At 34.8% G+C, this 27,989-nt stretch overlaps 4 protein-coding genes across 6 annotated transcripts in view; 1 reads left to right on the top strand and 3 right to left on the bottom strand.

The window, feature by feature from the left end:
* Positions 1-25,926, bottom strand: part of LOC105224375 (uncharacterized protein DDB_G0286175) — a 35,674-nt gene extending 9,748 nt beyond the window's left edge. The window contains exons 1-2 of one of the 3 annotated variants that reach the window (XM_011202436.4): positions 5,195-5,739; positions 201-1,191 (exon numbers count right to left, since the gene is read on the bottom strand). In XM_011202436.4, the coding sequence (XP_011200738.2) occupies positions 201-426 (226 nt within the window). In that variant the 5' untranslated portion in view covers positions 427-1,191; positions 5,195-5,739. Of the gene's footprint in view, positions 1-200; positions 1,192-5,194; positions 5,740-24,619 lie in introns of those variants that run through there. The other 2 variants (XM_011202437.4, XR_007422475.1) reach the window with 2 other exon arrangements.
* The window catches only part of LOC105224373 (synaptic vesicle glycoprotein 2B), a 56,486-nt gene that overhangs the window by 17,283 nt on the left and 11,214 nt on the right, over positions 1-27,989 (top strand). The gene's annotated exons all lie outside the window — the stretch shown is intronic.
* The window catches only part of LOC105224372 (uncharacterized), a 43,475-nt gene that overhangs the window by 7,787 nt on the left and 7,699 nt on the right, over positions 1-27,989 (bottom strand). The window lies entirely within an intron of this gene.
* The window catches only part of LOC105224374 (uncharacterized), a 37,964-nt gene that overhangs the window by 7,800 nt on the left and 2,175 nt on the right, over positions 1-27,989 (bottom strand). The window lies entirely within an intron of this gene.

Raw genomic sequence — 27,989 nt, 5'->3', positions numbered from 1 at the left:
ATGAAATGCTTTGTAAGCAAATCATGTTATAACCGAAATGCATACACGCAACCGACAACCGACAACCGCCCTACACAACCTCCCTTCGCCCCCTCACATTGACAACATCCGCACATCGCACTCATGCATAGCAAATTACAAAATAGAGTTTGACAAAGTGTTGCGGATGAATTGTGTGTTATAAATTTCCAGTGGCTTACCACATTGGTTGCCCTTAGTGACAAAGGGTCTAATAGTTGGATCCCAAATAAAGATGTAGTACAGCGACAACATAATCGCCGCCAACGAGACGCACAGCACATACACCGCCACGGTGAGGATGCGTATGACTTTGCGATTCTTGCCTGGTGGCTGATAACACCGGCTTATCGTCTCCGTCGGCGGGAGTTTCACTTTCTCCTCCAACGAACTGACTTTCGAACTCATCGCACTGCCGCTGCCACCGCCACCGCTACCTTGGCCGCTGCCGTGCTCCTCCAGTTTTGTGGCTTTGCGACGCGACTTAGCGCGACTTTACGAACAAGAACGGATAAGTTTTTCCGACACCTAACCGAAGCCCAGCTGTTGTGCGGGTTTAGTTGCTCCGCTTTACACTTATTTGTATTTGTAACTGTGTGTGTGTTTTTGTCCGTGTATGTGTGGGTGTGGTCGTTCACGCGATCTGTTTGTGTGTGTTTGTGCTCTTCGATATGCGTTTATCAGCTTTGTTTGTATGTGTGTGTGTGTGTAATTTGTTGCGGCTTTTGTGTATGTGTGTGTGTGCGTGCGTGTTTCTTGAAGGATTAGAAGTAGTCGTTGTTTGATTTGCAATTTCTCTTGCTGCCTTTATTATTAGCGTTGTTGTTGCTTTTGTTGCTATTGTTCTTGTTATCGTTATCGTCGTTTGCCAGCTCTTGGTTCAGCTGCTGGCGTGTTTTCTGTTGTTTTTGTCGTCAGAAAAGTTTTCGCTGTTATTAGTTTTCGCTGCTAAAGTTGTTGTAAAGTGTTCTGATGTGTAAAACTATTGCAATTAATTGCTATTTATCCTCTATCGCTCCGCTATGCTCCTCTAATCTGCTTTGCATTTGTTTTTGTTTTCTATTTTTCGCTCGTAACGCTTTTGATATGTTGTAAGTCTCGTTGAAATGCAATTGTGTCGATTGTTCCGTTTTGATGTGTGTGGATATACAATAAAGTAGCATCCGAGTTCTGCTAAAAATACAGGGTGATTAGGTGAGTTATGACTTTTCAACTGCGATTGGTTAAAAATATGTGTTTTTTTGTTAATATTTATTATTAAATAATATTTTTAGTTACAAAAATTATTTGAGTTTTTTTATTTCTAATTATGGTTTAAATTCTTTTCTTTGCGTTATACTTTTTAATTATTATAATTTAGAATTAAAAAGTTAGTTTTTTTCATTTTTCATATGTTAATTTTTGATTTTATTTTTAAGTCGATTTTAAATTTTTTATTATAGTTTACTAAAATTGAGATTTACCGAATAAGAAAAATAAAATTTTGAATATAATTGACTTTTTTGAAATTTAAAACGCTAAAAATTAAAAAAAAATTTCACAAAATTATACATTTAAAGACTTTAATTTTGTTTGAATAAAAATATATTTCATCTATTGTTATTTATTATATTTTTTTAATAAATTTATTTTTTAGTTATCTGATAAAGATGGTGAATCAATTGATAAGCAATTATTTAATTTATTTTACTTTAAATATATTAATAACATTATTTTTATTTTATTTATTTGTGTTTTTTTATAATAATTATTATTTTTTTTTTTAATATTATTATATATTATTATTATTATTTTTTTAAATATTATAATATATTATTATTATTTTTTTTTGAAAGTATGACACAATAATAAAATTATATACGAGTTTACCGTGGAATTGAAAATGTCAACCGTTAAATTATTTTTAACTAACTCTAGAGTAAAATTCTGATACAGCTCTTCGTTTTAACGTGAAAATCAGTTTATTCCAGAACTTAATTAAAATCTGTATCTAATGGAGATTATTATTAAGGGGTTACATGAGTTTACGATTTTCAAATAATCAAATCTTTTTTTATGGTCATATTAATTAAAACACCTCTAGAATATTGTCCTGAATTTTCATGTTGATGCGGGTAATAGTTTCGGAGCCTTGAGAACTTGTGCGCTTGAGGCTAGCTAGGCTAAGTACGCCGTCTTTAAACGCGTTTTTTCGAAACTGTGTTTTTGAAGTCGGTTTGTGGGATTTCTCGACAATTACTCAACTGATCTTCAAGAAATTTTACACAGGTCTTTGAAATACAATTCATAAAGACGAAGAATGTTTTTTCGATTACAACAACAAATGTCTGCAAAGAATCCAATTTTCAGTACAAGTTCTAAGTTAAGATTTTAACTAAAACACTTATTTTCTCACTTTAAATGATTATCTAAGGAGTTATTCTGCCAACGCTCGCGCCTCTCTTTTCCGAGAGCTCACCAGAAATGACGCCACAATGGTTGATTAAAATATCTTTTCCAAAAATTTCAGAATTTCTTTGTTAATAATATGTAAATTTCTTTGTTTGTGACCATATATAAAAAAACTGTTGAAAAAACGCTGTGCTTTACCAGAGGAAACCCATGTAACCCCTTAAAGAACCATATTTTATGGAGTTCTGGAATGAGGTTTTAATTTTGAATAAATTGTTAGTATGACAAAATTATCTCGTATACCGTTGATTTTGAAAATCTCAAACGTTAAATTACCTTCAGCTTGCTTTAGAGTAAAATAATCATAGAGCTTTTCGATTTATCGCAAAAATCAGCTTATTCCAGAAATAAAATTTATATTATTTAATTATTTTCTTAATTAAAATTTATATATAATCTGCATTCATTTTTTTAAATAATATTTTTTACTTTAGTTTTATTAAAAATTTTACAATTTTTTTTTTTTAATTTGCATAAAAAATGCATTTGACTATTAACACAATTAATGTATATTTTTTTCAAAATCGGCTTCAATTTTCATGAACAATTTGAATGCGTATAAAATTTTAATTTAGGTCATAGCTGTTTGAATATTCGTTACTCATACGCCCCGTATGGCATATTAAATGCGTTCGCTAAAGTTTGAAGTTACGTATACGCACCCTACACAGTTATTAACATTAATTTTTGAAAGAAATTCCATTGATATTAATATGTTTTCAATAATATCTACGATATTGAATGTTTGACAAAAAAAAAGAATTTTATTTAAACGTTGAATAAGTTTTAGAAAAAATTATATTGAATTTCTTAGTAATTTCCTACGTGAGCATCAGTTGATCTAGCTATTTTTTCACTTCACTTAGCTGGTATTTCTTCAATTTTAGGAGCCGTAGTTTATTAATCAAACCTTCAATGACTTTATGATGATTTTTATTAGGAGCTTGTAATATAGCTGAATTTGTATTGTAAATAAATTTTTTATTCTTTTCCACTAAAAATATTAAATTGACCCTTAGCAACTGAAACAGTCAGTTGAAAATTTTGTCTTTACTTATGAATATAACAATGACTAACAAAAACTTTTCTTAATTGCAATATTAGCGTGTTGGATATAAGATCACTTTAAAATGTTCAAATATTTGTAATTAGTACTAGCTTGCCCTTTATGGCAGATAAAACGAATTTCAAGCAAGAAATTGTCTGTGTTGCAAAATTGTTCTAGCTATACAAATATTATTTTATATATATTTATATTTTTTCACTTAATAGGAGCTTTTGTGTCATTTTTATTTCGCACCGGTAGAATTTTGGAAATTTTTGTTTAACCTTCAACATTTTTTGACTTATTTTCGCAAGAAATGTTATTTATTTTTATTGAACGGTTAAAAATCTTTTTTCCATTTTTGAAATTATTATTTTTTATATTATTCTACTATTGTTATTACTAATATAATTTTTGTTAATTTTAACTATATATTTTATTATTTTTATTTAGCACGCTTGGGTTTCTGGAATTAAATTTTATTTTAATTAATTACTTTTCTATTAAAATTCGGTTTAATCATAAAAATTTGTTAAAAGGCAGTATTTTTCGAAATCATGAAAATTCGGTTAAGTCATAGATTTAGAATATAGAAATTAGAATACAGCAATCTATGATTTAACCGAATTTTGGGCACAAGCCAGTACAATTTATGTCTGGTTTCGAAAAGTACCGTTTTTAAACAAATTTTGATTACTTTAATAGTCACCAGAGCCAGCTTCTCTACACTTTCTGTAAAAAAAATTGAAAAAATGGTTTTAACAAAATTTTAAAAATCAATTAAAATTCAAAATAATTTTTTAATGTTTAAAATTTTTTAAAATGTAAAATTAAAAAAAAAGAAAAATTAAAAAATGGTTTTAACAAAATTTTAAAAATTAATTAAAATTAAAAAAAAGTTTAATATTTAAAATTTTTAATATACAAAATTTGAAAAATAATTTTTTAATATTTAAAATTTTTTAAAATGTAAAATTAAAAAAAAAAATTAAAAAAATGGTTTTAACAAAATTTTAAAAATTAATAAAATTTAAAAAATTATTTTTGAATATTTAAAATTTTAAAAATATAAAATTAAAAAAAGAAAAAATTAAAAACAGGTTTTAACAAAATTTTAAAAATTAATTAAAATTAAAAAAAAATCAATATTTAAAATTTTTAATATACAAAATTTGAAAAATAATTTTATATATTTTTATATTAAATTTAACTTAAAATAATTTTTAAATATTTTAATCACTTTTTCTCTATTTGTATACAAAAATGGTGTAGGTGCGTATACGTAACTTCACATTTGAGTGAGCATTTAGTGATAACAAATTTTCCACTGTTAATTTAGAATTAATTTAGAATACTAAATTACATTGATTCGGTTTTTTTTTATTTTCGTTGAGCATATTATATTTGATTTCGCACTTTCAAACAGTTTAGTTTATAATATTTTTTCTGTTAATGTTATCTAAAATTCTCTTATATTTATATCACAAATTTTTAATTTATTTTTTATGTTTTTTTGCATTATAATTTTTTTCTTTATCACCAATACTGATAGAACAAATAGATTAAATTATTTCAATAATTAATTGCGCATTGCCAAGTCTGCCAAATGCTTGCAATATGCCGTTATTGCTGTCTGCTGGCACACTTACACTCAAATTAACAAATCACCATTTAATTTACCTTTATGGCAACGTGTTTTTTATGCTGTCGATTTCGAATTTATATTACACGCTAAGATTATTATTTATTGTCGCTGCATAACGGTGTTTCATATGTTGTGTTTAACGTTTTTGTGCTGCTGTCAATGTTGTTTTGTGCCACACATACACTCACATATGTACATGTGTGTGTGTGTATTTATGCATAAATTTTCGCTTTTTATATTTGCCTTAATAATAAATATGTTGTACGTGTGTAGATGTGCGTGCCATTTTTATGCGTTTAATTCCATAAGTAAAGAGATGTGTGCGTGTGTTTGTGCTACGTTTCGTTGTGCGTTCCAATATTCAATATTATCAATGTAGTTGTGTGTGTAGCTTTTTCAGATTTTCATTCACACATCCAATGCTGCTTCTTCTTCGTTTTTTATTATTATTTGTTTTTGTTTTGTTTTTGTTTTTGCGTAATAAAATTTATTTAAAAAAAATGATTCAAAAATTTTAATCCGTTTTTGGTTGCCGAAATTTTTTGGTATGTGCTCTCCGACGCGACAACAAACTGCAACTGAACTCAACTCAACCGAACAGAATCAAACTGAACTGATTCCTCCGTCGTTTCGTACGCCACGATGAATCTCACAAACGTAGCAGATTCGCCCCTTCACACTGCTGCACGCCGCCGCGTGAAGCCACCCATTTGGCCCCACCTCCCTCTCTCCTTTCGCAGTCGGCTTGTGCTTAGCCACCCGAAGGAGGCGTTCGCCAGCGCTCGTTTCCTTATGCCCGCTACGCCACACAGCACAGTGTTGCACTCCAGCCGAAGGCGTTTTATCGTCGTGTGGCAGTGTTTTCTGTTTTTGCTACACTATTTTTGTTTTTGTTTGTGTCTTCGCATTTGGCTGTATTTTATGTGTTTTTGGTTTTGTTTTTCCTTTTCTTTTTTTTTACCCGCGAAGTGCACGTGTGGCGCTGGTGGGTGGTGGTTAGTGCACAAGTCAGTCGGCCAGCTGTTACAGGAGTCACAGCAATACTTCCTTCGCCGCCTCCATCGTCACCTACGCCACATGCACCTTCGCACCACATGCTCTTACGATGTTGCATGTGTATATTGTAAGTGTCTATGTGTGTGTGTGTTTGACTTGCAACTTTTCTGCTCTTTTCCGACTTCGCTGCTCGATTGCATTGTGGCTTCCGAGATATTAACGCTCCTCTTCTTCTGCTTCTGCTTCTTCTTGTTCTTCTTCTGCCATTCTGTGGCTGTCGATTCCACTTGACTGGGGCGGATAAAGAACCAAAACAAACGTGCAACAGAATGCGAGAACAACGGAATATAAAAGCGACAAACGAATGAACTCCATTCAGCAAACACAGTTGCATTCAAACATATGTATATGTATGTGTGTGTGTATGTGTGCCTGCATCTATGTGGCATATAGAAATTGATTGGAAATGGAAAGTGCATGGCAATCGCTCGATATGTGTGTGCTCGGCGGCGTAGGGCGGGGTGACAACAACATCAACAACAACAACAACAAGCAACAAAATGTGTAAAAAGGCATTCACTTTCCCACTGTGTGCTGCGAGCGTGTACATGTACATTTTATTGTTGAAGCACATCATAGCTCCGTAGCTGGTGGCGCACTTATGCAAGCAAAGTATGTTATTCAATCATTTCGGAAATATTCTGGAAATTTTTTAATTGGGAAAGTTTCGAGCAGCTTAAGCGACACTTAAGAAAATTGCAGGAGTTTCGATTGTAAAGGATTCACGTGAAATAACCGGCTTATTGACAATAGCGCTGCTGTTAAGTAAAGTAAGCGAGTTCGTTTATTGTCGACGTTTACCGTTTTTTACCGTAGAGACATGGAAAAGTTGCAGTTAATAAGGAAAAAAAAATTTCAAAGCATAGAAAAATTTTGAACTATGAGGGAATTACATATGTCAGTTAAGCGAACTACAATTTTATCTTAAGCCATTTTTTATGGAATAGAAATTTTAGAGAAAGTAAAATTGTCCAACTACGACAAAATTGTGTTACGAAACGTAATTACGTCACGAACGTAAACCGCTACCAGAGCGAAATCAGAAGAAAATTTTATTAATTTTCGGTGTAATTCTTGGTTGTTTCAAAATAAAAATAGAGTTGGAAGGTTGCCACCTATTAAAAATTTGTAAAACAAACAATATTTAATAAAGCAATATAAGTATATACTATAAACAGAAGAGACTCAAGAAAAATTTCCTCAAAAAATTGTACAGGGTTGCCACACGATAATATTTTTTTGTTCTATTAAATTGTTGAAATATATAAATTTAATAAAGAAATAAAATTATGGACTACAAAGTGAAAAGGCTAAAGAAAAATTTCGTTAAAGAATTGAAGAGGGTTGCCAGCAGAAAATATTTTTTTGATCTATTAAATTGTTAAAATAAATACATAAATTTAATAAAAAAAATACAAGTATGTACTATAAAGTGAAGCAAAATTTCCTCAAAGATTGGAGAGGGTTGCCACTCGCTTATATTTTTTGTTCCATTAAAATATTAAAATATGTATATAATTTTTTTAGATTTTAACAATATTATAATATGGGTTGATTCAAAAAGATTTATGTCAATTTATTTTTGAGCAGCGTTACCATATTTTTGTAAAATTAAAAAAAAAAGAAATGTAAATAAACACAAGGGATGCAAGAAATTTAAGTTAAGCTATTTTTGAAGAGTGTTGCCACCTAATGATATTTTGTATAAACTGAATATAATAACATGAGCGAATTTAAATAGTTTTCTGTAGAAAATGTTTTTACACAGCGTTGCCATACATATGTTTGTAAATGTGTTTTAAAAGTATATAAATATAAATAAATAAAAAAAGTGAGAAATAAATCTATTTGCAGACCTTAAAAGGTTTTTTGATGAAAATATTTTTGCACGTCGTTGCCATATGTTTGTGAATATATTTTAAAAATATAATATGTATGTGAATAAATATAAAATAAAACATTATAACGCGGCTGAGTTTAAAAAGATTTCTGTTAGTTATAGTTTTGCCCAGAGTTGCCAGAGGTTTGCAAAATTTAAATTAAAAATAATGATGAAATAAATAAATACAACGATTTGAAAGAAAGATTAAAGTGCTTTAAAAAAAGAAGATTTAAAAAAAATTTTATAGTGTAGCCACCCGTTTAAAAAAATAAAAAAAAAATATAGAGAGACAAATGTGTTATTCTAACATAGTTTCGTATCAACAAATTTTTGACATTTTTAAGAGTAATTTTTTAGAAAGGTTGCCAGTTAATTAAAAAATATTTTCCACAAACTGATAAACTAATTTCATTTCAACAACAACATACTCTCTGTAGCTTGAGGGCTGAAAATATATACTATGATGAAGGTTTGCCACTTTAGTACACGAAATTTAAAAAAATAAATAAAAATTTACAATGAGGGTAACAAATCAAACAGCCTACAAAAAAATTTAAATAGAGTTGCCATCTGTTGAAAATTTAATTCAAATTGATTGCCACTTTAGTCCACAAAATTGATAAAAATGACTGAAAATTTACAATGAGGGTATCAAATTAAGCAGATTTACGCATACAAAGTAACTTCAAATATGGTTGCCATCTGTAAAAAATTTAATTAAAATGAATTGTTTAAAAAATGAAGAATTTCAATATTGCTTTGAATAGCAATAACTCGGCTAAATTAAATATATTTTTGTGTGGGGTTGCCACCTTGTTAAAAAATATTGTTTAAAATATATGAATATCGCAATGTGGGTAACAAATTAAACAGGTGCAAAGTATTAATTTTTGTCGGACATTTTCAGAAGGGTTGCCATTTATTTGAATAAATCAATCAAATAATCAGTTAAATATTGGTGATATTGGAATATCGATATCTTTAATTTAGTATTTGAGAATATATTTCGTACATAGAAATGGAATAATATAAAATAAATACTAAACAAAATTTTTAGGTGATGATTTTTTCTCCAAGAAGTGATTTGTAAGGTATAAATTTTGATAAATCTCACCACTATATATTTCAGTTTAATTTCGCATACTTAGAAATCGTGATAAATGGAAGAGAAAGTACGTTTTATGCTCTGAACGAGATATGCTAAGTTAGTCACAAAGTGCCTAATACCTAGAGAGAAATAACAGAGAGTTTAAAATAAATATTTATAAATGATTACTCACGTCCGTCTTTTTGTCGCGAATTAATCTCTCTATTCTTGAAATATCGATTTTGTGTTGGATTTGTTTATATATATAAAATATGTGCTATAAGAAATGCACCTTTGAAGACAGAAGCCCTGTCTGGTGGCGATGCACGTCCGCATGATGGGGCTGAAAGATCGAGAAAACTGCCGGAAATGTTTAGAGCAAGGCACCAGGGAAACAATGGAGCATCTCTTCTGCACTTGTCCTGCATTGGCAAGACTACGCTGTGAGCATCAGGAGTTACCACGGTATGATACACTGCAAGAGGTATTGACAGAGAGGCCACAGAGTCTGTTAAAATTCGCGTCAAGCGCAGGCATCCCAAAGAATGCCTACTCCTCTTGGACCTAGCAATTGAACTCAACCATTTATCGCAAAGAACCAAAACTGGTTTATGCGTGGCTTATTGGCCTACCAGATTAACCTAACCTATAGTTTTTTTTTATTTACACTCAGAAAACCACTTTAAAATACTTAACTGAAGGTATTTCACCGACAGAAGTCATAATTTTTAAATTTCACTCTAAAAAATTAAACTTTTTCGGCATTACACTGCCATTTAGTTTTTGCTGCCGTTGTATTGCCTTGGTGAAACCATATTGCCATTATTAATTCATCAATCAGTCATGGCGCAATAGATTTTTATATCACTCATTAAATTTTCACGGCGGTTGCTGGGTTATTTTTCTATTTTTTTTTAGCATTTCCATAAACTGGCCACACCGGATATTGCAATGAAATGCTTCCGCTGTGGCGAGCGAAATTTTTTCTACATTGTTTCCATACATTTTTAGCACAATTCGACTTTTGCAATCAGTCAAAAATTCACATGGCATTTGCACATTTCAGCTGCCGGTCATACGCAGTTCAATATTTGCGCTAAAAATAAAATTCGACATAAACAAATTGGTGGGGCGTTAATAATTTGATTTGCACATTTCATTTGGCTGAAGCGGAGCATAAAGAATATAAAGAATGTAAAAGAAAATAGGAGAGCAATGAAATAAAAATGTGTACAAGCGGAGCAAAACGTTGGTGAATGCGAATTTTGCATTTCATTGCAGTTTTCGGGAATGCGCAACTTTTGTTGTTGTTATTGCATTGTATTTATTTGGTTGCTGCAATGCATTACAGTGCAATGATCAGCGATATTTTTTCGCGTCAGCAAAGTGATGTGTATGAAATTAATTGATTTATTTTTGAAAAAAATAAAATATAATAAAAATAATTAAATACCTTAAATGGATATTTTATGCAATACCTCTACGTGAGTGTGATATTTCATAATCTGGCGATGATGCGAAGACCGATTTATTATTTAAATACGGTTTTATATAGGTGATTTTTTTGCTAGAAATCTGACAGTATCTGTGTCTCTTTATCTGTGACTGGCTAGTGAGTTGTGGGTTTTAAGAAGTCGTTGGAGGAGAAGGGCAGCGAGCTTCTTCACGGATGAGTCAAAGCTTGGTGAGAACGTTGGTGGATGGCTTTACTGTCAGTAGCTCTCTATCAACTGCAGTTTCAGACTTCCTGTCTACTGCAGTGTCTTTCAGGGCGATGTTGCAGCTAAATTTACTACTCCGGAGTTCAGCCTCCTTCAGAGAAGTGACCATCCACTCAGATTGTTCAGCAAACAGTGCCTGACCTCGCTATCAATAGCATCGAATGTCTTTGTGATTGATATAAGTGCCAAGCAATAGCGGAATTGCAGGAAACTGCAAAGCTGATGAGCTAGCAAGAAGTTCCACCCTATCGGTAGAATGTGAGCGAATCGGTGCTCTCGTATCCTCTTGTGTCCTACTACTCGATAGCTTGGCTTCGCGAGAGCTTGGGCCACCATCGGTATATGCGCTGTCGAAAAAGCCTTTTGGCTCAAGATCGATCGCAAAAGATCTAGTGATGTCTTTATCCTCAGTAAGGCTAGTTCACTCACTAGTTTTGGGGCTCTATTAGCGTTCACGCAGTAAGGCTGGGAATCTACCAGATGCCATCTGCAGAGGCTATACGGAAGTAGATGCGGTGGAAACAACTCAACAGTTCCTTCTTGTGTATGCCTTAAATAATATTTAAACACAAATGTCATAAAATCAATGAAATAATAAAATAGTCAACCATCTCTATAATTTTCTGTGGTTATTAAAATTTGAGAAGTTCAGTCACCCAAAAAAATTATTCCTCATTTCCTTTCCTAAACCAAATTCAAACCATATTTTAACGTCTGAGTCTGATTAATTAATTCTTAAGCAAACATTGCCATGGTACTTACATACTGACTTACAACCATACTATATATGTATAGGATTGAATGTTCATTCTTGTCTAAGAAATTCTAAAAACGATAATTAATAACTATTTGTGGCATTTCTGTCCTAAATACACAGTTTGTTTATTATTGGGTTAATTCTCAGAAAGGCATGCTCTAATTTGAAAAGGGTACGAAAATACTTAGAAAACATACAAATGCAGAATTCAGCCTAAAAGTGATTAGAAGAAGCTTTGTTCTGACAGCAATAATTTTAGCAAAATTGCTACTTTTGAAAAACATATGCATGTGTGTCTATTAATTAATATTGGACTGAAAAGGTTATTGGTCGAGAGCAATAAACGAAGAAAAAATATAGTTAGTTCGAAATATTTTTTTTTTTACATATTATTAGCATTTTTGAGCAGGGTTGTCAGCTTTTTTTTGGTACGGTAAATGGTTGATGATGCTGTTCAAAAGTACAAGTATGCCCTAATTATTGAAGTGAAATGGTCATATACATACATTTATTTAAAGTGCAAAATCTATTGAAGACATTAATTATTATTATAGCTGCTTAAAACGATCTTGCATGAGAGAGTCCAATCAATCAATCGATTTTTAAAAAGTCAACATTTTCATGCATAATCAAAAGAAGTTTGATTAATATCGGCTGGGAATATTTAAAATGAAAGAGAAGGATCCGAACCAGCTAAATAAAGTGGCTAAAATACGACTTTTTTGAGTTATTTGGCAAGTAGCTCTGTTATAATCTCCAATATTCAATTGGCTACTATTAAAATTACATTGAAGTAAAAACCCTCGTAGAATGTCATTAAAGTGTGCTCAAGAGAAAAAACCGCTAAAGTGATATATACTAGAAAAGTTCATTATAACATTTGTTGTTGAGTTAAGGGGCCGATCTGGTGCGACCGCCTAAAGAGATGACTTTTAACAATTTTTTTTACAGAAAACTACCTCATGAAATGTTTGAAAATTTTTATGATATATTTGCACATAATTAGTTAATATGAACAAAATATTTCAATAACAGTTCCACTGCTATAGTGATTGTGAAAAAAGTAAAATTTAACAGACTAGCAGACTTTCAAAAGCTCCCGCCGATTCGAATTTGGTTTAGAGAAAAACGCGTTAAAAGAAGAAGACTGAAACGTTTAAAGAAGAGGAATTTTAGAGTGTTTTTTGTAACTTTTTTGCTGAGGCATATTAATCAACAAATGTAATATAGTATATTTTAATAATCAGCGATTTATTTTGAAAAACTTTGGCTCCTCTTGATCCTGTAGTCGATCTACAGACAATAGTCAAAATTTTAATTTTTAACAAAAAGGCGTATTCCCAAAAAAGTCAATTTAATCAAAAAATTTCACCTGATATTCAAAATCATATATTCCTTCCTTCTTCACCTGGCAGATGGATCTAAGAAGTCCTGTTTAAATATCATCAAGTTTAGCCATTCTAAGAAATTTTTCTCACCGATACTGAAAACAGCTTTTCAAGAAAAACGCGTTTTGGTAGCGATTACACTACGTAAAAGGCATTCGGAAGTGCTTTAGAAAGCTTTAAACTTAAAAACTAGTTACTTCCAAAAGTAGTTACATCTGAACTCAGTTACTTTTGGACTAGTCGCATTCGGAACTAGTTACTTTTGGGCCAGTTATTTCCGGGTCTAGTTACATTCGGAACTAGTTAATTTTGGACCAGTTCCTTTTGAAACTAGTTACCTAGGAACTAGTTAAGGTTAACATTTAAAAAACAAGTTACCTAGAAACTATGTACATAGTTAAGGTCAAAACTTAAATAACAGCTTTTTGGCATAATCCTCACCATTTGTTTTGCTTTCAATGAATTCAAAACCACTTATTCGCATACCTTTTCTCGTTTGCTTCTTCTTCATAGCTCTTTGGAAAATTGTTTACACTGGCTTAACTGCTTATTTGGCTGTCCGAAAAGTAATAGGACTGAGTCGATTTAAAAAAATGTATTGAACCAATCGTGACAATTCTTTGAAAACTTGCAAAATAGGCTCCTTCTGTGTCGATGTAGCGCTGCCAGCGCGCGATCCAAGCATTGAAGGCGTGGTTCCCCTCAGTCGTTTCAAAATGCTTGCCCTTCATCGGCCTTTTCAGGCAAGGAAATAAAAAAAAGTCCGGGGGCCCACATCTTGGCTGTATGGGCGGCTGCGGAAGCGTTTTTCGATTTAAAAAAAAATTAGCTTTTTTTTAGTAAATTTTTAAGTATAACGGATGTTTATGACCACAGTTTTGATACCTCTTTAGGAGACAAAACTGACCCAATTATGTATCGATAATTCTATTTGAAACTTGAAACACTGCAAATTCACAATAAATTTCACTCACGGCACAGCCTGTATTTACACAACAGTGAATATTAATTAGTTTACATGCTAATAATAATTAAATATTTGCAAATTTCGCAAACACATAATAAATATATAACAACAGTTATTAATCTACTGAGTGCAACAATATATCCCGTTAGCTTCCTACCTAAGTATGTGCATATATTTATTGGGTTCAACCAAAATCCAATTACGGTAAATAATTGTTCCAATTAAAAAACCTGTTAGGGCCAACCAAACATATATAATGCTGATTTACCTGCTGGGAACTGGATAATGAAGGAAATATTGTGCCAAATTTGCTGCTGATTTTAATTACAAACACACAAACACATACACAAGCACACATGTATGTATGTATATGACGTAGTAGTGCAGATAGCAGTGCAGGCAGGCATACGCCTATACTTATCCACGATATGCCCTATTTGTTTCCCCATTTAAACTCTTTGCAAACACATACATATACATATGTATACGTAATATGTGTGTGTATATATGTATGTATGTATGGACATGTAGGCGCTTGTGTATTTTGAGGCTTGTCGGCACATATTTTTAAGCCAAGTTATTTCGGTGCTGAAATTCCTTTTGAATGGCTATTGCAAACAAAAATAAACAAATACAAATACAAATACCAGCGTATAAATGCACCGTTATGTATGTACAATGTGTGCATTACCTGCAATCAAATGCAGATAACGCCACACAGACAGACAGACTGACAAATAGTCGATTGCTTTGCAATTTTTATGCTGCCGTTGTTGTTCTAGCTGTTGTTGTAGCTATCTTTATTGCTATTATTGTTGTTGTTGTTACTTTTGTTGCTGTCACAGCTGTTTTCTGCAACCTATTTGTATGCCACTCATACCAGCAATGCGCACCACAAATACATGTACACATTCGTGTATGTGAAAGTTCACCTTATACTTATACACATACACACACACTTGCATACATGTGTGCAGGTGGCAAGCCCACTTTGAGGCCGTCAGGGGTTAACACATGCCATGCACCAGCACTTACTCACAACCCATTTGCAAGCAACTACCACTTAGTACTTAAACATATAAGTGCAACACACACATACATACATATATATGTACATATATGCATGCATATGCGCGCTGATGCAGTGGTGTGTAAGGCTAAAGTGTTGTTGCATAAAGGTGGCTAAAATTGGTAGAGGAAGCGCTTAAGCGTTGAAGGTGGCGTCAAGTTCTCGGGGATGGCAAAGCTGTTGAGGAAATTTCTGTTAACGTTGGGCTGTTGCAGCGAATACTAGTAATCGTTGTTGTTGTTATTATAAAAGAAACACACATAGAGCTGGTTTGTGTAACATGCGCCGTCGATATGGTGGTGTTAGTGTGGACTTTCGCTTAAATCGAATTTATGGCAGGGGTTAATAAACTACAACTGGGTCACTAGGACGGCATGCAATTTCGAACAACAACAAGAAGAGGAACAACAACAACTACAGAAACAAAATGCAACAGCAACAACAACAACAACTGCAAATGCACCAAAACAGATACTACCGAGTAAGAATGACAAGCACAACAACAGTAATAACAATAACAACAACAACAAAGCGAAAAACAAATGCAACAAAAACAAATACTACTATGTAAGAATGACAAACACAACAAAAAAGAAAACAACAACATCGACAACAACAACAAAATCAACAAAAACAAATACTACAGCGTAACAATAACAAATAAAATAACAACAACAAAAACATCAAAGTGCGACGATTGCGTGCTCGGGCCGCAGGCAACGGAGTAGTAGCTGGCAAAGTGGACTCGAACAAGCAGGCCAGTAAACAAGCGAGCAAATAAGCTAGTCAGCGCATGCATATAGTCAAGGCGGACGGACAACGTTGACTATAATTCTTCATATACTTATATAAGTACATAAGTATATAAGCCGTTATGTGCTTTTGGGCCAACTAAGCCAACATTTAGTTAAGACTCACCGGGCGATAGCAGCAGTATTTAGCATGTCGGCCTGTTATTTTGTGGCCTGGCATTCTGTCTCTATGTGTGTGTGTGTGTGTGTGGCATATTGAACATTGCATGTCTTGCCACCGAAATAGCATTGAAATGTGACCAACTGACAGCGCAGCCATGCACGTACTTTCGCTCACTCACGCGCTGACTTGCACGTATACGCTCTCACTAACTCGCACACACACACATACATACAAACTCACTTATATTTTGTTTTTGCTCTTACGGCAGGCCAGTAGTGCGACGGTCTGTCCGACAGTCGATTATAACCTCAATCACAGCGGATTTAGCTGTGCGCCTGCGAAAATGTGCGGGCATGAGACAACAGCGCCTGAAAGTATGCTACGCGCTGTAAAGAAAACACACAAAGCAACCACGTATGCGCGCGTGTGTGTGTGTTGGTGTAGGCACAGTTGAAGGTGTTGAACGTTGAGAAATTTGTTTGGTGCAAATTAACTTTGAGCTCTTCATTTTGGCCTCCAAAAACCGGGTGGAGAACCAGAGGTGAGCGTCGTTATCAAGCCGTAGGTAATGTAAATTGGTTTTATGCGCAAAAACAAAAACAAGAAAACATGAAGAGCGTGTGACGCTATGAGCAGCTTTCACAAACATGCAAAATGGCCAACGACATTTAAGAGGGTGTAAGCGCGCATTAAAGGTGAACCGAAGCGCAACTGAACACGTAGCACAAGTAGGGGTTGTCTGTGTGTGTGTGTGTGGATAAAAATTTTCGCTGCATTTTTGAGTGAAAATATATATGAAAGCACTTGAAGGTGCTTTTACGCAGAAATATATGTATATATCGTACATATGCGCATAAATTCGTTGAAGCTTATAAGTATGTGATATGCAAATTTTTTCGGATAACTATCGAATAAAATAAAATTTGTCCGTGAGGATATAAGTAATCGAGTATATATGTATGTATGTATAAATGTGTGTTGTGGCTTGGCGAATTTTTATCCAAAAAGTATACCATATCACTTGGTTGGCTAAAAGTATGAGAAGCAAAAGTGAACCCACTCAACTTTCTTTACGAGGGTGGTCAGATCTTTACTTCACCGCCATATGACGCTACTATCTCTGAAGCTTTGATATCGTGTGGTAAATTCTCGTCGTCGACTGATATCAAAATTTGAACCTAATTGTACTTGCTGGTCGGTTTTTACCACTTTCGGAAGCTAGCATGTCCCTGGATTTTATAAATATTAAAAAAAAAACAATATTCACCGTTGGTTCGACTTTTGTTCTTGGAAGGGATATTATGTGTTGAGATCAAAGAGAATTTGGATGCAATTACTTTAGTTTTCGCTTCAAAATACAAGTTGAGCGAATATTAATGTGGTCGCACAGTGGTTTTTCATGAGGCACATCTAAGACCTTACGGAGCACGAAAATAACTTGTTAAAATTTCTACAGGGTTTGTCCGGAAAGTAATAGGACTGATTTTCTTCCGCCACGACTGTACTTCGGAGAGTGCGCGCATCGACTGGATTCGATGGAGGGCGTTCCCAGCTAACGAACGAGCGGCTGATCAGTTGTCTCCGAGCTCCTGGAGAGTAAGGACAAACATTTTCGCCTGACGTGTTTTGTGCGCTTGCAAGCTGAAAATACAGCGTTCGTTAGAGCAGAGGTACGCGATTAAATTCTGTGTGACTTCGTCAAATCTACGACCCTATTATACGAGTATGATCAAACAGGCTTACCCAGATATTGCTTTAGCAAGAAGTTGTATGTTTCGGTGGCACCAGGCCTCTTTGGAGGGCCGGGAAGAGGTCGCTGATGAGGACCGCCCAAAAAAGGAAAGAATGAACAAATCCAAAGTGAAAACGATGCTCATTGTCTTTTCTGACGTCAAAGGCATCGTCCACCATGAATTTGTTCCTCCTGGACAAAACGTCAACCCCAAGTTTTGCTTGAAAGTCATCAAGAGACTCAAACGAAAGGTCAATCGGGTCCGACAAAACATCGCAGTCGATTGCAAGTTGCACCACGACAACGCCCCGGATCACACCGACTTACTTGTGAACAGCTACCTAACCAAGGCCGGCATCTTAACGCTTTCGCAGTCGCCCTACAGCCCAGATGTGGCCTCCTGGATTCTTTTTGTTTTCCTTGCCTGAGAAGGCCGATGAAAGGGATCCAAGCAGCATGCACCTAGGCTCTCAAGGCTGTTTCGGAGAATGGCTTCCGTGACGCTTTCAATGCTTGAAAATCGCGCTGGCAGCGCTGTGGAGCCAATTTTGAAAGTTTTTATAGAATTGTAACGATTGGTTCAATAAATTTTATTTTTAAATCGACTCAGTCCTATTACTTTCCGAACAAAATCTGTACCTCGTTTAGGCGGCTCAACAAAAACTTATACATCATCGTGATTGAGACAGTAGGCATCTTAAATGATTGCCTACAATAATATATCCTGCATCCAAAAATGGCTATGACTAAGCTATCAGTGCGATGGGTCTGGGACCTTAGACAAGATGTTCAAATGAAACTCACTCCGCAGCAGAGTTTGACACTGTTTATATGCAAGACGAAGGAGTTCCTACGTCGTTTCGTTACCCTCAGTGAAACACGAATGCTTACCAGGGGAACACCAAAGAACTGTCAAAATACATTCGGTGCATTCAGTGAAATTGTTTCGAAGAAAGCAAAGACTGTCATATCGGTCAAAAAGGGAGCGTCCACGAAACATAGATCCACTGGTTCACACCAGTGACCCGGACACAGGTAAAATCGAGGACTGGCGAACATGCTCCAAAGTAACCGAAGCCTGTAAAAACTAGTCGAAGCCTCTTCTGTCGGTCGAAAAGGTGATCCGCTGTTTTTGGAACCTCTAGGATATGATCTATATCTAAAAGAAGACAATAGGTTCCAAAACCTGACGAATTATTGGCAAAAAAACTTCGAAAAAAGTAACTTTCTACCACGATCACGCGTCGGTTCATAGCTATTGTTGGTTATCGTCTAAATTTGACCCCGTGCAATTTCTTTGCGCTTCCAAACATAGAAAAGCGGCAGACTTATGAGGCAAATGTGGTGGTTATCACCGACAGAGGGACTGAAAATATTCAACAGAGGGACCAAAAATTTCGGTTGTCTTTGTGAGCTCAGTTTCTATCGGAGCACACTCGTATATAGACAAATTTTATAAAGTCTCGAAAAACAAGCGAAAATCTGATTTTGGAAGAGGAACCGATAAAATTACTTTTTAATGGAATATAAAAACTTAAATATTTTTATCATACAAATTTAGTAACATTTTAAGCTTTCATCATAATAATTATTAAAAGTTAAAACATTAACTTCAACTTCTTGTATTTGCTTGGGATTTTTTTCTCTTCAATTAATATAATTTTTTGACCAAATCGCTTCTGTGTTAAAGATCGCTCGTCAACTCTTTGTATGCTCTAATAACTATAAGATGTTACATCTAAGTCATCCTTTTGATATCGTTAAATTGTCAAATATGCTGCATAAAGTCAAGCCAACTTACATCAATCCACACCCTTCATACCCTATCTACCCTTCAAATTTTTATAACCGCCCCTATATTTGCAAATCCGTTTATTCGGTTGCCGGCTCGCGCCGCGTGTAGTGCATTGCTTGCACTTTAAGATTTATTGAGCTGCACCGTTTAAATGATAAATGACTTTTTGCTGTAGTTGAAGTTTCCGAAAGTATGTGGGTTAGCACACGATTTTGCCTCACCCCTCCCCACTAATAAGTTTTATATGCTCATGTTGTATGCTTATTTTTTTCCTTTTGCCACCAATAAAATGTTCAACTGCCGGTGATAAGTTTATTGCACTCGCTGCTACAAGCCCGCACACAAACGCACACACATAGAGTATATACTCATGCATGCTGGTAGTAGTAGTCAATTGTCGATAGTCGCTGTCGATTTTTGACTTCGATGGCGCATTCAATGGCGATTTTGTTTTTGCATTTTCGTTTGACAATCGCTAGGGCGTGTCCTTTGACTCTTTAAGCTCAGGAATGTGGAACAAATTTTTTGATTTATAACTAGATATACTGCTATGGCAACGAGCGGTTAGTGTGTGGTGTTGTAGTTGTGCTTGGTGCGGTGGACTAGTGGGTTGAAGGTGAATTAATAAGCCAATAAATGCAAAGAATTTGTTGGAAAACTATTTGAATTGCTTGGTTCAGAGGTTCAGAGTTGGAAAATTTAATTTGAGTTTTAATTACCGGGAATTTGTATACGCTGAACAGGGTATATTAAATTGCCACGAAGTTTGTATTAACCAAAACCCTTTTCTAACCAAGAAGCTGCTCATTTGTCGAAAACGCTGATATCGGATCGTTATAGCATATAGCGCCATACAATTTGAACGTTCAAGAAGAACATAGCATATCAAACTCAAGTCCTCCTATGGAAATATTTTAATTTGATTTCACAAAAGTTTCTCATCCGGGACTGTTTTCTTTCCTTTCTTTTCTTTGGGGGTTCCCTAGCGCACAACCCTGGGAAGGGTTACTATGTGAAAGACTTAAGCCCACCGCCAACAAACTGATTGAGCCCTATCAGTGTGGCCTTAGGCCTTGAAAATCAAGAACTGATTAGATATTCACCTCGAAAAAAAAACTATGAAAAAAGGATCCACACACACCACCTCTTCATAGATTTTAAAGCTGATTTTGACAGCACGAAAAGGAGCTGCCTTTATGCCGCGATGTCTGAATTTGGTATCCCCGCAAAACTAATTCGGCTGTGTAAACTGACGTTGAGCAATACCAAAAGCTTCGTCAGGATCGGAAAGGACTATTCCGAGCCGTTCCATACCAAACGTGGGTTCAGACAAGGCGACTCCCTATCGTGCGACTTCTTCAATATACTGCTGGAGAAAATAATTGTACAGCTACGCCGATGATATTGATATCATGGGCCTCAACAAGCATGCCGTTAGTTTTTGCTTTCTATAGAATGGATAAGGAACCGAAGCAAATGAGTCTGAAAGTAAGCAAGGGCTTGACGAAATATCTCCTGTCATCGAACAAACAGTCGTCGCACTCGCGACTTGACTCCCATGTCACTATTGACAGTCATAACTTCGAAGTCGTTGATAATTTCGTCTATCTTGGAACACCAAAAAGAACGTCGGACTCGAAATTCAAGGCAGAAGAACTCTTGCCATCAGGTGCTACTTCGGACTTAGTAGGCAATTGAGAAATAAAGTCCTCTCTCGACGAACAAAGACCAAACTCTATAAGTCACTCATCATCCCGTTCTGCAGAGGTGCAGAGGCATGGACGTTGACAACATCTGATAAGTCGGCGTTTTGAGTTTCGAGAAAAATGTTCCGCGGAAGATTTGTGGTCCTTTACGCACTGGAAACCGCAGTACCACCGTCTTTGGAACGATAAACTGTACAATATATACGATGACATTGATTTAGTTTAGCGATTTAATAGACAGCAGCTTCGCTGGCTAGATCATGCCGTCCGAATGGGTGAAAAGGTTTCTGTTCTGAGAGAATTTGACTCAGTATCCGTCGGGAGAAGCAGAGGAAGACCTCAACTCCGTTGGAAGGAGCAGGTGGAGAAGGACCAGACTACACTTGAAATCTCCAGGAACGACTCGCGCTGTTGTAAACTCGGATGTGACCGCGTAAACGGTGTCTACGTCAGAAAAAATAAGAAGAAGTTTCACTAAATTTTACAAAATTGTTGTTAAAGACAGCGCTTTTATCTCAAAAAATTTATCAGATCGGGCTGATATGAATATGTGTAGCTGTCATTCAAACTGATCGATTAAAATCAAGAAAAGGCTCTTTACCCGTTAATGATTTTATTGCACAAATAAACATTTTCAAAAAAAAACTGAGCTCCTAAATGTAGGCAACGTTTTAGTGGATTGAATACAGGGCAGATTTGTTTGTCAGATAGCCCAAAAGTATTAAGAAATTATCAATTACCTTTAACTTTTGTAAATTTGGAAGCGTTTTTATTATGTTAAATATGTTTTTCTAACATTGCATAAATGAATGCCTACATTTAGGATGGATTGAAAGCAAAGGACTTAAAGAGGTGTGAAATTAGATAGAAGAGAAAGAATTAGACCTTTCTTGTTGTTAGTTAACTATTATCACAATATTATGGTTTGTACATTGGTGATAAAAATTGTTGCCTACATTTAGGGTGTTTCACAAAGGAATCAACTAGATAGAAAGAAAAAAGGTTAAATAATTGTTGGTTTTTAAGAAGATAGTAAACAATAACTTTCGGAATTTCAAATTATTAAAATTTTTAACAGATCTTAACATTCCATTTAGACTCAATCAGAAAAAAAAACTTCCAGTGAACTGCTACATTTTAGCATTTAAAAAACAAAACAATAATCAACGTAGCCAAATACTAAATGAAAATGATTCTTTCTCCACCAAAGAAATTTGCCTCCCTAACGCCTACATATATGCTAAATAAAAGTTGTTCGCAGAAATAAGTTTCATTTATAATTGAATTAGTTTTCTTTGTTAAATATTTTAGTCGAGAAATTTGTTAAATGTTCACCAACTAAGTACGCTACCGGCGCCATCGATTGCCAATATTTTAGACACAAAGAAAAGAGCTCAAGAGAGTTATACACACACAATCGAATGCTCGCACACCACAACCACGCACATACACAGTCATACACGGTCATAAGAGCACAAGGGTGTATTTAATCCATATCGATTTAGCTTTGCAAGGTTTCCTCGTGAATGAACGAAGCGTGCGCTGGAAAAGTGTGTTAGCAGGTTATGCGCGAGGCAAATCAAATCAAACCACCGCCGAGCAGTGGCTAAAGCATGGCTCGTTTGGCTGATAAGCTTAGTTAAGGTAGAGCGAATCATATATGGAAATTTTAAAGCAGCAGCACGTTTCAATGAAACGCCGCTAACTTGCTTTGGTGCTACGGTATTGCATGGTGATATAACGGCACATGGCTGAGATTTGTTGGCAGCTGCTAAATAACTGTGATGGCTTAAAATCCGCTGTGTGTGGTGTGGTGGTGGTGCGAAAATGGGTGGTAATTAGAACTGATTTAAATAGGAATTTGAAGGTGCTTGCAACTAATTGATTTAAGTTGTGTTCACATTGCATTGTATTAAAAAGGCATGAACTTAGTTAAAATGCAAATCTGAAAATTTCTACCAATTTACTCTTTGATATTAAAAGATATATATGAGGTATTCCATACCAAATCGATCACTTTTGAACCCGACCCCTTTAGATTTTGCTGAAACTTATCCATCCTTTTCTACCCTTTGAAAAACATTTTTGAGAATTTTTTCAAAATTTTTTGTCCAACTTCAAAAAAGTTATGAATTTTTCAAAAAAATTGAGAATATTATATCATAAAATTGTTAAATTATATTTTTTATATGATAGAAATAAAGTTTACGAAAATTTTTTTTTATCATTTTTCAAAACTTGACAAGTTTTTTTTTTAAATAAATAAAAAAAAAAAATCGGCCCACTCCTTAATTAGCAAGGATAGTTGTCAAATTAATTGAATTTTTCTTTTGAGGAAAAAAAATGGCGAACTTCAGTACGACTTCAGTGAATGGCAGACTGTATGTATTTAACCAAAGCTCAAAGATTCTCATATTCCTATCATCGACGAAATAGTAAACGGTATTTCAAAGAAATGTATTTTGCTAAGTTGGTGGGACTATCCTTGATTACTTTGTCAAATATGAGCGCGATCTGTCAACCAGTTTCTTTACAACAGTTAATTAAGTCGGTACACCTCAGTATTACGTTGTGATTTTTACAATGCTGGTCGTGCTGGACGACCTTCGACTGATTCAACTGGTGAAAATAGTAAAAGAAATGAAAGTGCTTAATGTATCTCATCTCGCGAGTCCGTTCGCATTATTTTGGTGGGTATTTTGGGTATGAGTAACATTTTTTTCTTTCTTGCTCGGCTCGTCCCGATAAAGCTGAATTTTTTGTAGAGAGAGTACCATAAACTGGTCAATAAGGAATTTTTATTGGCCGTATTGAGGCGTTTGCGTGAGAATACCCAACGAAAACAGGAAATTTTAATAAGTTTTCAAACTGTAGAGCAAAAAATCTAATTGAAATCCACAAAATATCATTTTATGACCAAAATGAGCCAGTATCTGCTGGCATTTACACTAAAGCAAAAAGCCTCCAAAAATTCTCTAGAAGTTTGATATTAAGAAAAGTGGTTGACTGTTTACCCAAAGTTTATAGAAAGCACAGCAAGGAGAGTTGATTTTGCTGTGGCTAATAAAGGCTTCCGCTTTATGGTTTTTGAAGCAAAAATATAAAAAAATATTGAAGTTAAAAAAACCGTTTTTTCCAAAGTTATTCCATGTTTATACAAGAAGCGTTCCAAAGTAAACAGGACTTAAAAAAATCAACAGAACAAATGTTTTTCAAAAAGTTCTGTTTACTTTGGAACCACCTTGTATACTGAGACTGATACATGAGATGTGTCAATATATTTATATAACGATGTCCTACAGACATCAAAAACTATAGGGATATATATCTTGGAACTGATAAATTTTCGTTTTTGTGTTCACTACTTGTTATCTTTCTGACTCACCATATTTGAAGTCCAACGGTGCATGGTCAACTTTTATACAGGATAAACTGTTAAATATTTTTCACTTGCTGAAGCAGTTACAGTTTTTAGAATATATTTCCATTAAATTACATTGAATATATTGGTTTTTTTAATCACACACACTCACACACCGATGACTTGCTAACACTTTATTTTCGAGCATTATTAATTTAGCCATATCCTGGTGGTTTCTTCATTATCATACTCTTATGCAACGGTGGCATACGTGAGTCCCAAAAGAAGAAATGATAAATGGATAGAACAAAACCCAAACTGCACAGACCACATAAGTAGATCAACACCATTACATAGCGTATGCAACGCTCCGAAAAAGTCGGTTTATGCGCCAATATCTCATCAACATCGTGCAAACGATACGACGGCAAGTGACCGGTGGATATCCTGACTGTGGTTGGGCGTGAGCCTCTTGATTCTGACGGCGGGCTAATTGCAGCCGGTTCTGCGGCGGACTCCGCGGCCGCTGTGTCCTCAACGCCGTCGTCATTATTATTATTTACACTCGATTCAATTATATTGACAATTTTCACTAGATTTTCCGCCATTTTTCGCGCGACGTCAACGAGCAATCTGCGCTGTGGTTGCTCTGATCGGCGCAATTTAAATGTGATTCGAAAGTTAAATCAAATCAAAATCACGTTTATACATGTATATGTATGTCAGTCACATAGCTGTAAATTAATTGATGAGCGCGAGTAGGTGAAAATGCGGCGGCACACGTTTGTGGTAGAACTGTCAAAAAGTTAATGGCAATATAGAGCCACATGACAGGAAATACTGAGAAATTAACACAGAGTCACCAGATACCAGGCCAACACGAGCAGGCTGAGTCGGTGGTATACCGCTACATATGTGAGTACATAGTTAGTAGGAGGGCTCTGAGTGCTTGGGATTTAGTGAATCGAAAAATAGGATTAAACCATGTGTATTGCTTTGTCAACTTTTTGGTTTTGTTTTTGTCTTTTTGATGGCGCTGAATTTCGCTTTAATGGCGTTAATTAATCCGTCGCCCCAGAGTAGTGACTGCGCGAGTAAGTGAGCGCCATGCTGGCGATGACAGGCAGTCATAGTAGAGAGGGTGTATCGTGTGGTCAGTGAGTGTGAAGTGAGTTTTGTGCGACAAATTTTGAAAAAAATGTCAGAGATACTTGTCATTGCGGAGAGTGAGTATGAATCAGAATAAAGAACATTTCTGAGTGCTATAAAGAACATAACGAATACAGGGTGCAAGCGAAGATCGCTATTCCAGTGTGAAATATGGTTAGAGGGTGTTGTGGTTATTATCACTGTGTGAAACGTTAATCATGTCATACTCCGAGTAATAAAACACATCTGAATTGATATAGGGTTGTCAACTATTAAATTTTATTTATTTATGAAAATAGGCCCCTAAGCTAAAGAAGTGAGAACTATTTTATATTTACATTGGTGATCAGTTTGGGCTCATCAATAAATTTTTTCGCTATTAAAATAATGATCGTTTGTGTATCATTTTCGATAGTTATGATCTATCGTTGGGACTTAATCATTTTCTATTTTGTTAACTAAAACAATTTTGTGAATATATTTTAGAAGATCTGATATCAGTGAAGGCGTGAATCGAGATGTTTAAATATACGTAAAAAACATTAGACGACTTGATCTAAATAATCGAGTAACAAAATCTTTGAGGGAGTAGGTAAAGTAGGTTGTACTCGTATGCTATAGTTTTCAAATATCGTGTAATTTTCTTTATCCCTACTATGAAAACAAGTAGTCATATACTTGGAGTAGCAGACGTTTAATCGGCGATTTATTGAAGTAATGGTAGTTAGAAAAAAACTTTCCAGAATACTTTTTCTTAGCTAGGCTTAACATATTTCCAAATAGATTGTTCGATTCGAGAAAACTCTATCCATATAATTAAATTCTAATCACAAATGATTGGCATTGCCAAAAGTTTCGTTTGGATCAGCAGGGACCTCTTCGAGCACTCCAGCTCTGAGAGTATTCGTATTCGCGAAAAAAGCAGTGGAAGAGGAAGACCTTCACTCTCTTTCGAAGACTAATTGGAAGAACCTAGCTACACTTGGAATCTCCAATTGGCGCCAAACAACGAAAGGGAAGAATGACTGGCGCGCTGTTGTAAACTCGGCTATAACCGTGTAAACTGGGTGTCCATACCACAAAAAGAAAAAGAATCAGAAGTGGTAGCTGAACTCACTTTTTGAAGTTTTCAACTGATTTCTTAATCTAAACTGCTACCTTTGAACTGAATTCTGGCTTGTAATAAAGTTTAAATTCATGGCTCTACAGGGCGTATGAGTAACAATAATAAAATCACGATGTTAAAATAATACTCCAAGAATTAAATTTCAAGAAGCCTAAAATGACCCCAGGTTTGATTTTTTGTTACCTAAAAGGCTAGTAATATATAACTATACCTTATCGCAATAGTCTTTTATACGTAGGCTGCTATATACATATATTTCTGGCCTAGGCAACACTAAGTGTTGCCAGGTGCAATCTGACATTTCCATTGGAAAGTTTGACATTTTTTAGCATATAACAAAAAATCAAACCTGGGAATATTTTAGGCTTTTTCTTTTTGAACAAATTCTTGAAAAGCTCCAAGCTAAAATTCTCAATATGGACCAGGTCCCGCCTACATGTTTAGCCTTAGTGATAATGTAACCGCATTTCTTTGTTTTTGTAAGCAAAGTTGAGTATTATTCAAGGTGCTCGAATGCTTAAGGGTTTGCCAAAGGAACATTTAACTTTTCGTTACCTTGTGAAAACAAAAAAAGAAAACCGTCCGAAAATTGAAAACATCCTAAAACAAAAATTATGTAGCGAAAAAAATTTCGAAAACACAATGTTTACTTATAAATAGCGCTTTGTAACATTTTTTTGGAGAAATTTATTTAATTAACTTTTTTTAATAAATTGAATTTTTGAGAGTTTTCTTGGTATTTCTTTACTGTCAAGAAAATCTTTGCCATATAACACATCCATAATATTAGGTTGTCAAATATCTCCCTTCCGCTTTTTTGCTCTTTGTTCAATGCTCTATAAAAAGTGTCAGAGTGATCGGATTTAGTTCAAATATGCGCCGTTTCGTTCAATAATCTGATTCCATCTAGACGGCAATTTCATAATACCCCCTCGTAGAAGCCCCCCTCCTTATTTGCGAAGAATTCGGATAGCCACTTTTCACAAGCCTCTTTTGAGTTCAACTTTACATCAACAAGGGTGTTCGCCATGGACAGGAACAGGCGGTAGTCATTTGGCGCTATGTCCGGGCTATATGGTGGATGCGATAAAACCTCCCATCCGAGCTCCCGTAGTTTCT

The sequence above is a fragment of the Bactrocera dorsalis genome, chromosome 4 (assembly GCF_023373825.1).
Source record: "Bactrocera dorsalis isolate Fly_Bdor chromosome 4, ASM2337382v1, whole genome shotgun sequence".
Classification (NCBI taxonomy): Eukaryota; Metazoa; Arthropoda; class Insecta; order Diptera; family Tephritidae; genus Bactrocera; species Bactrocera dorsalis.
This window is presented reverse-complemented; position numbering and strand designations above follow the sequence as displayed.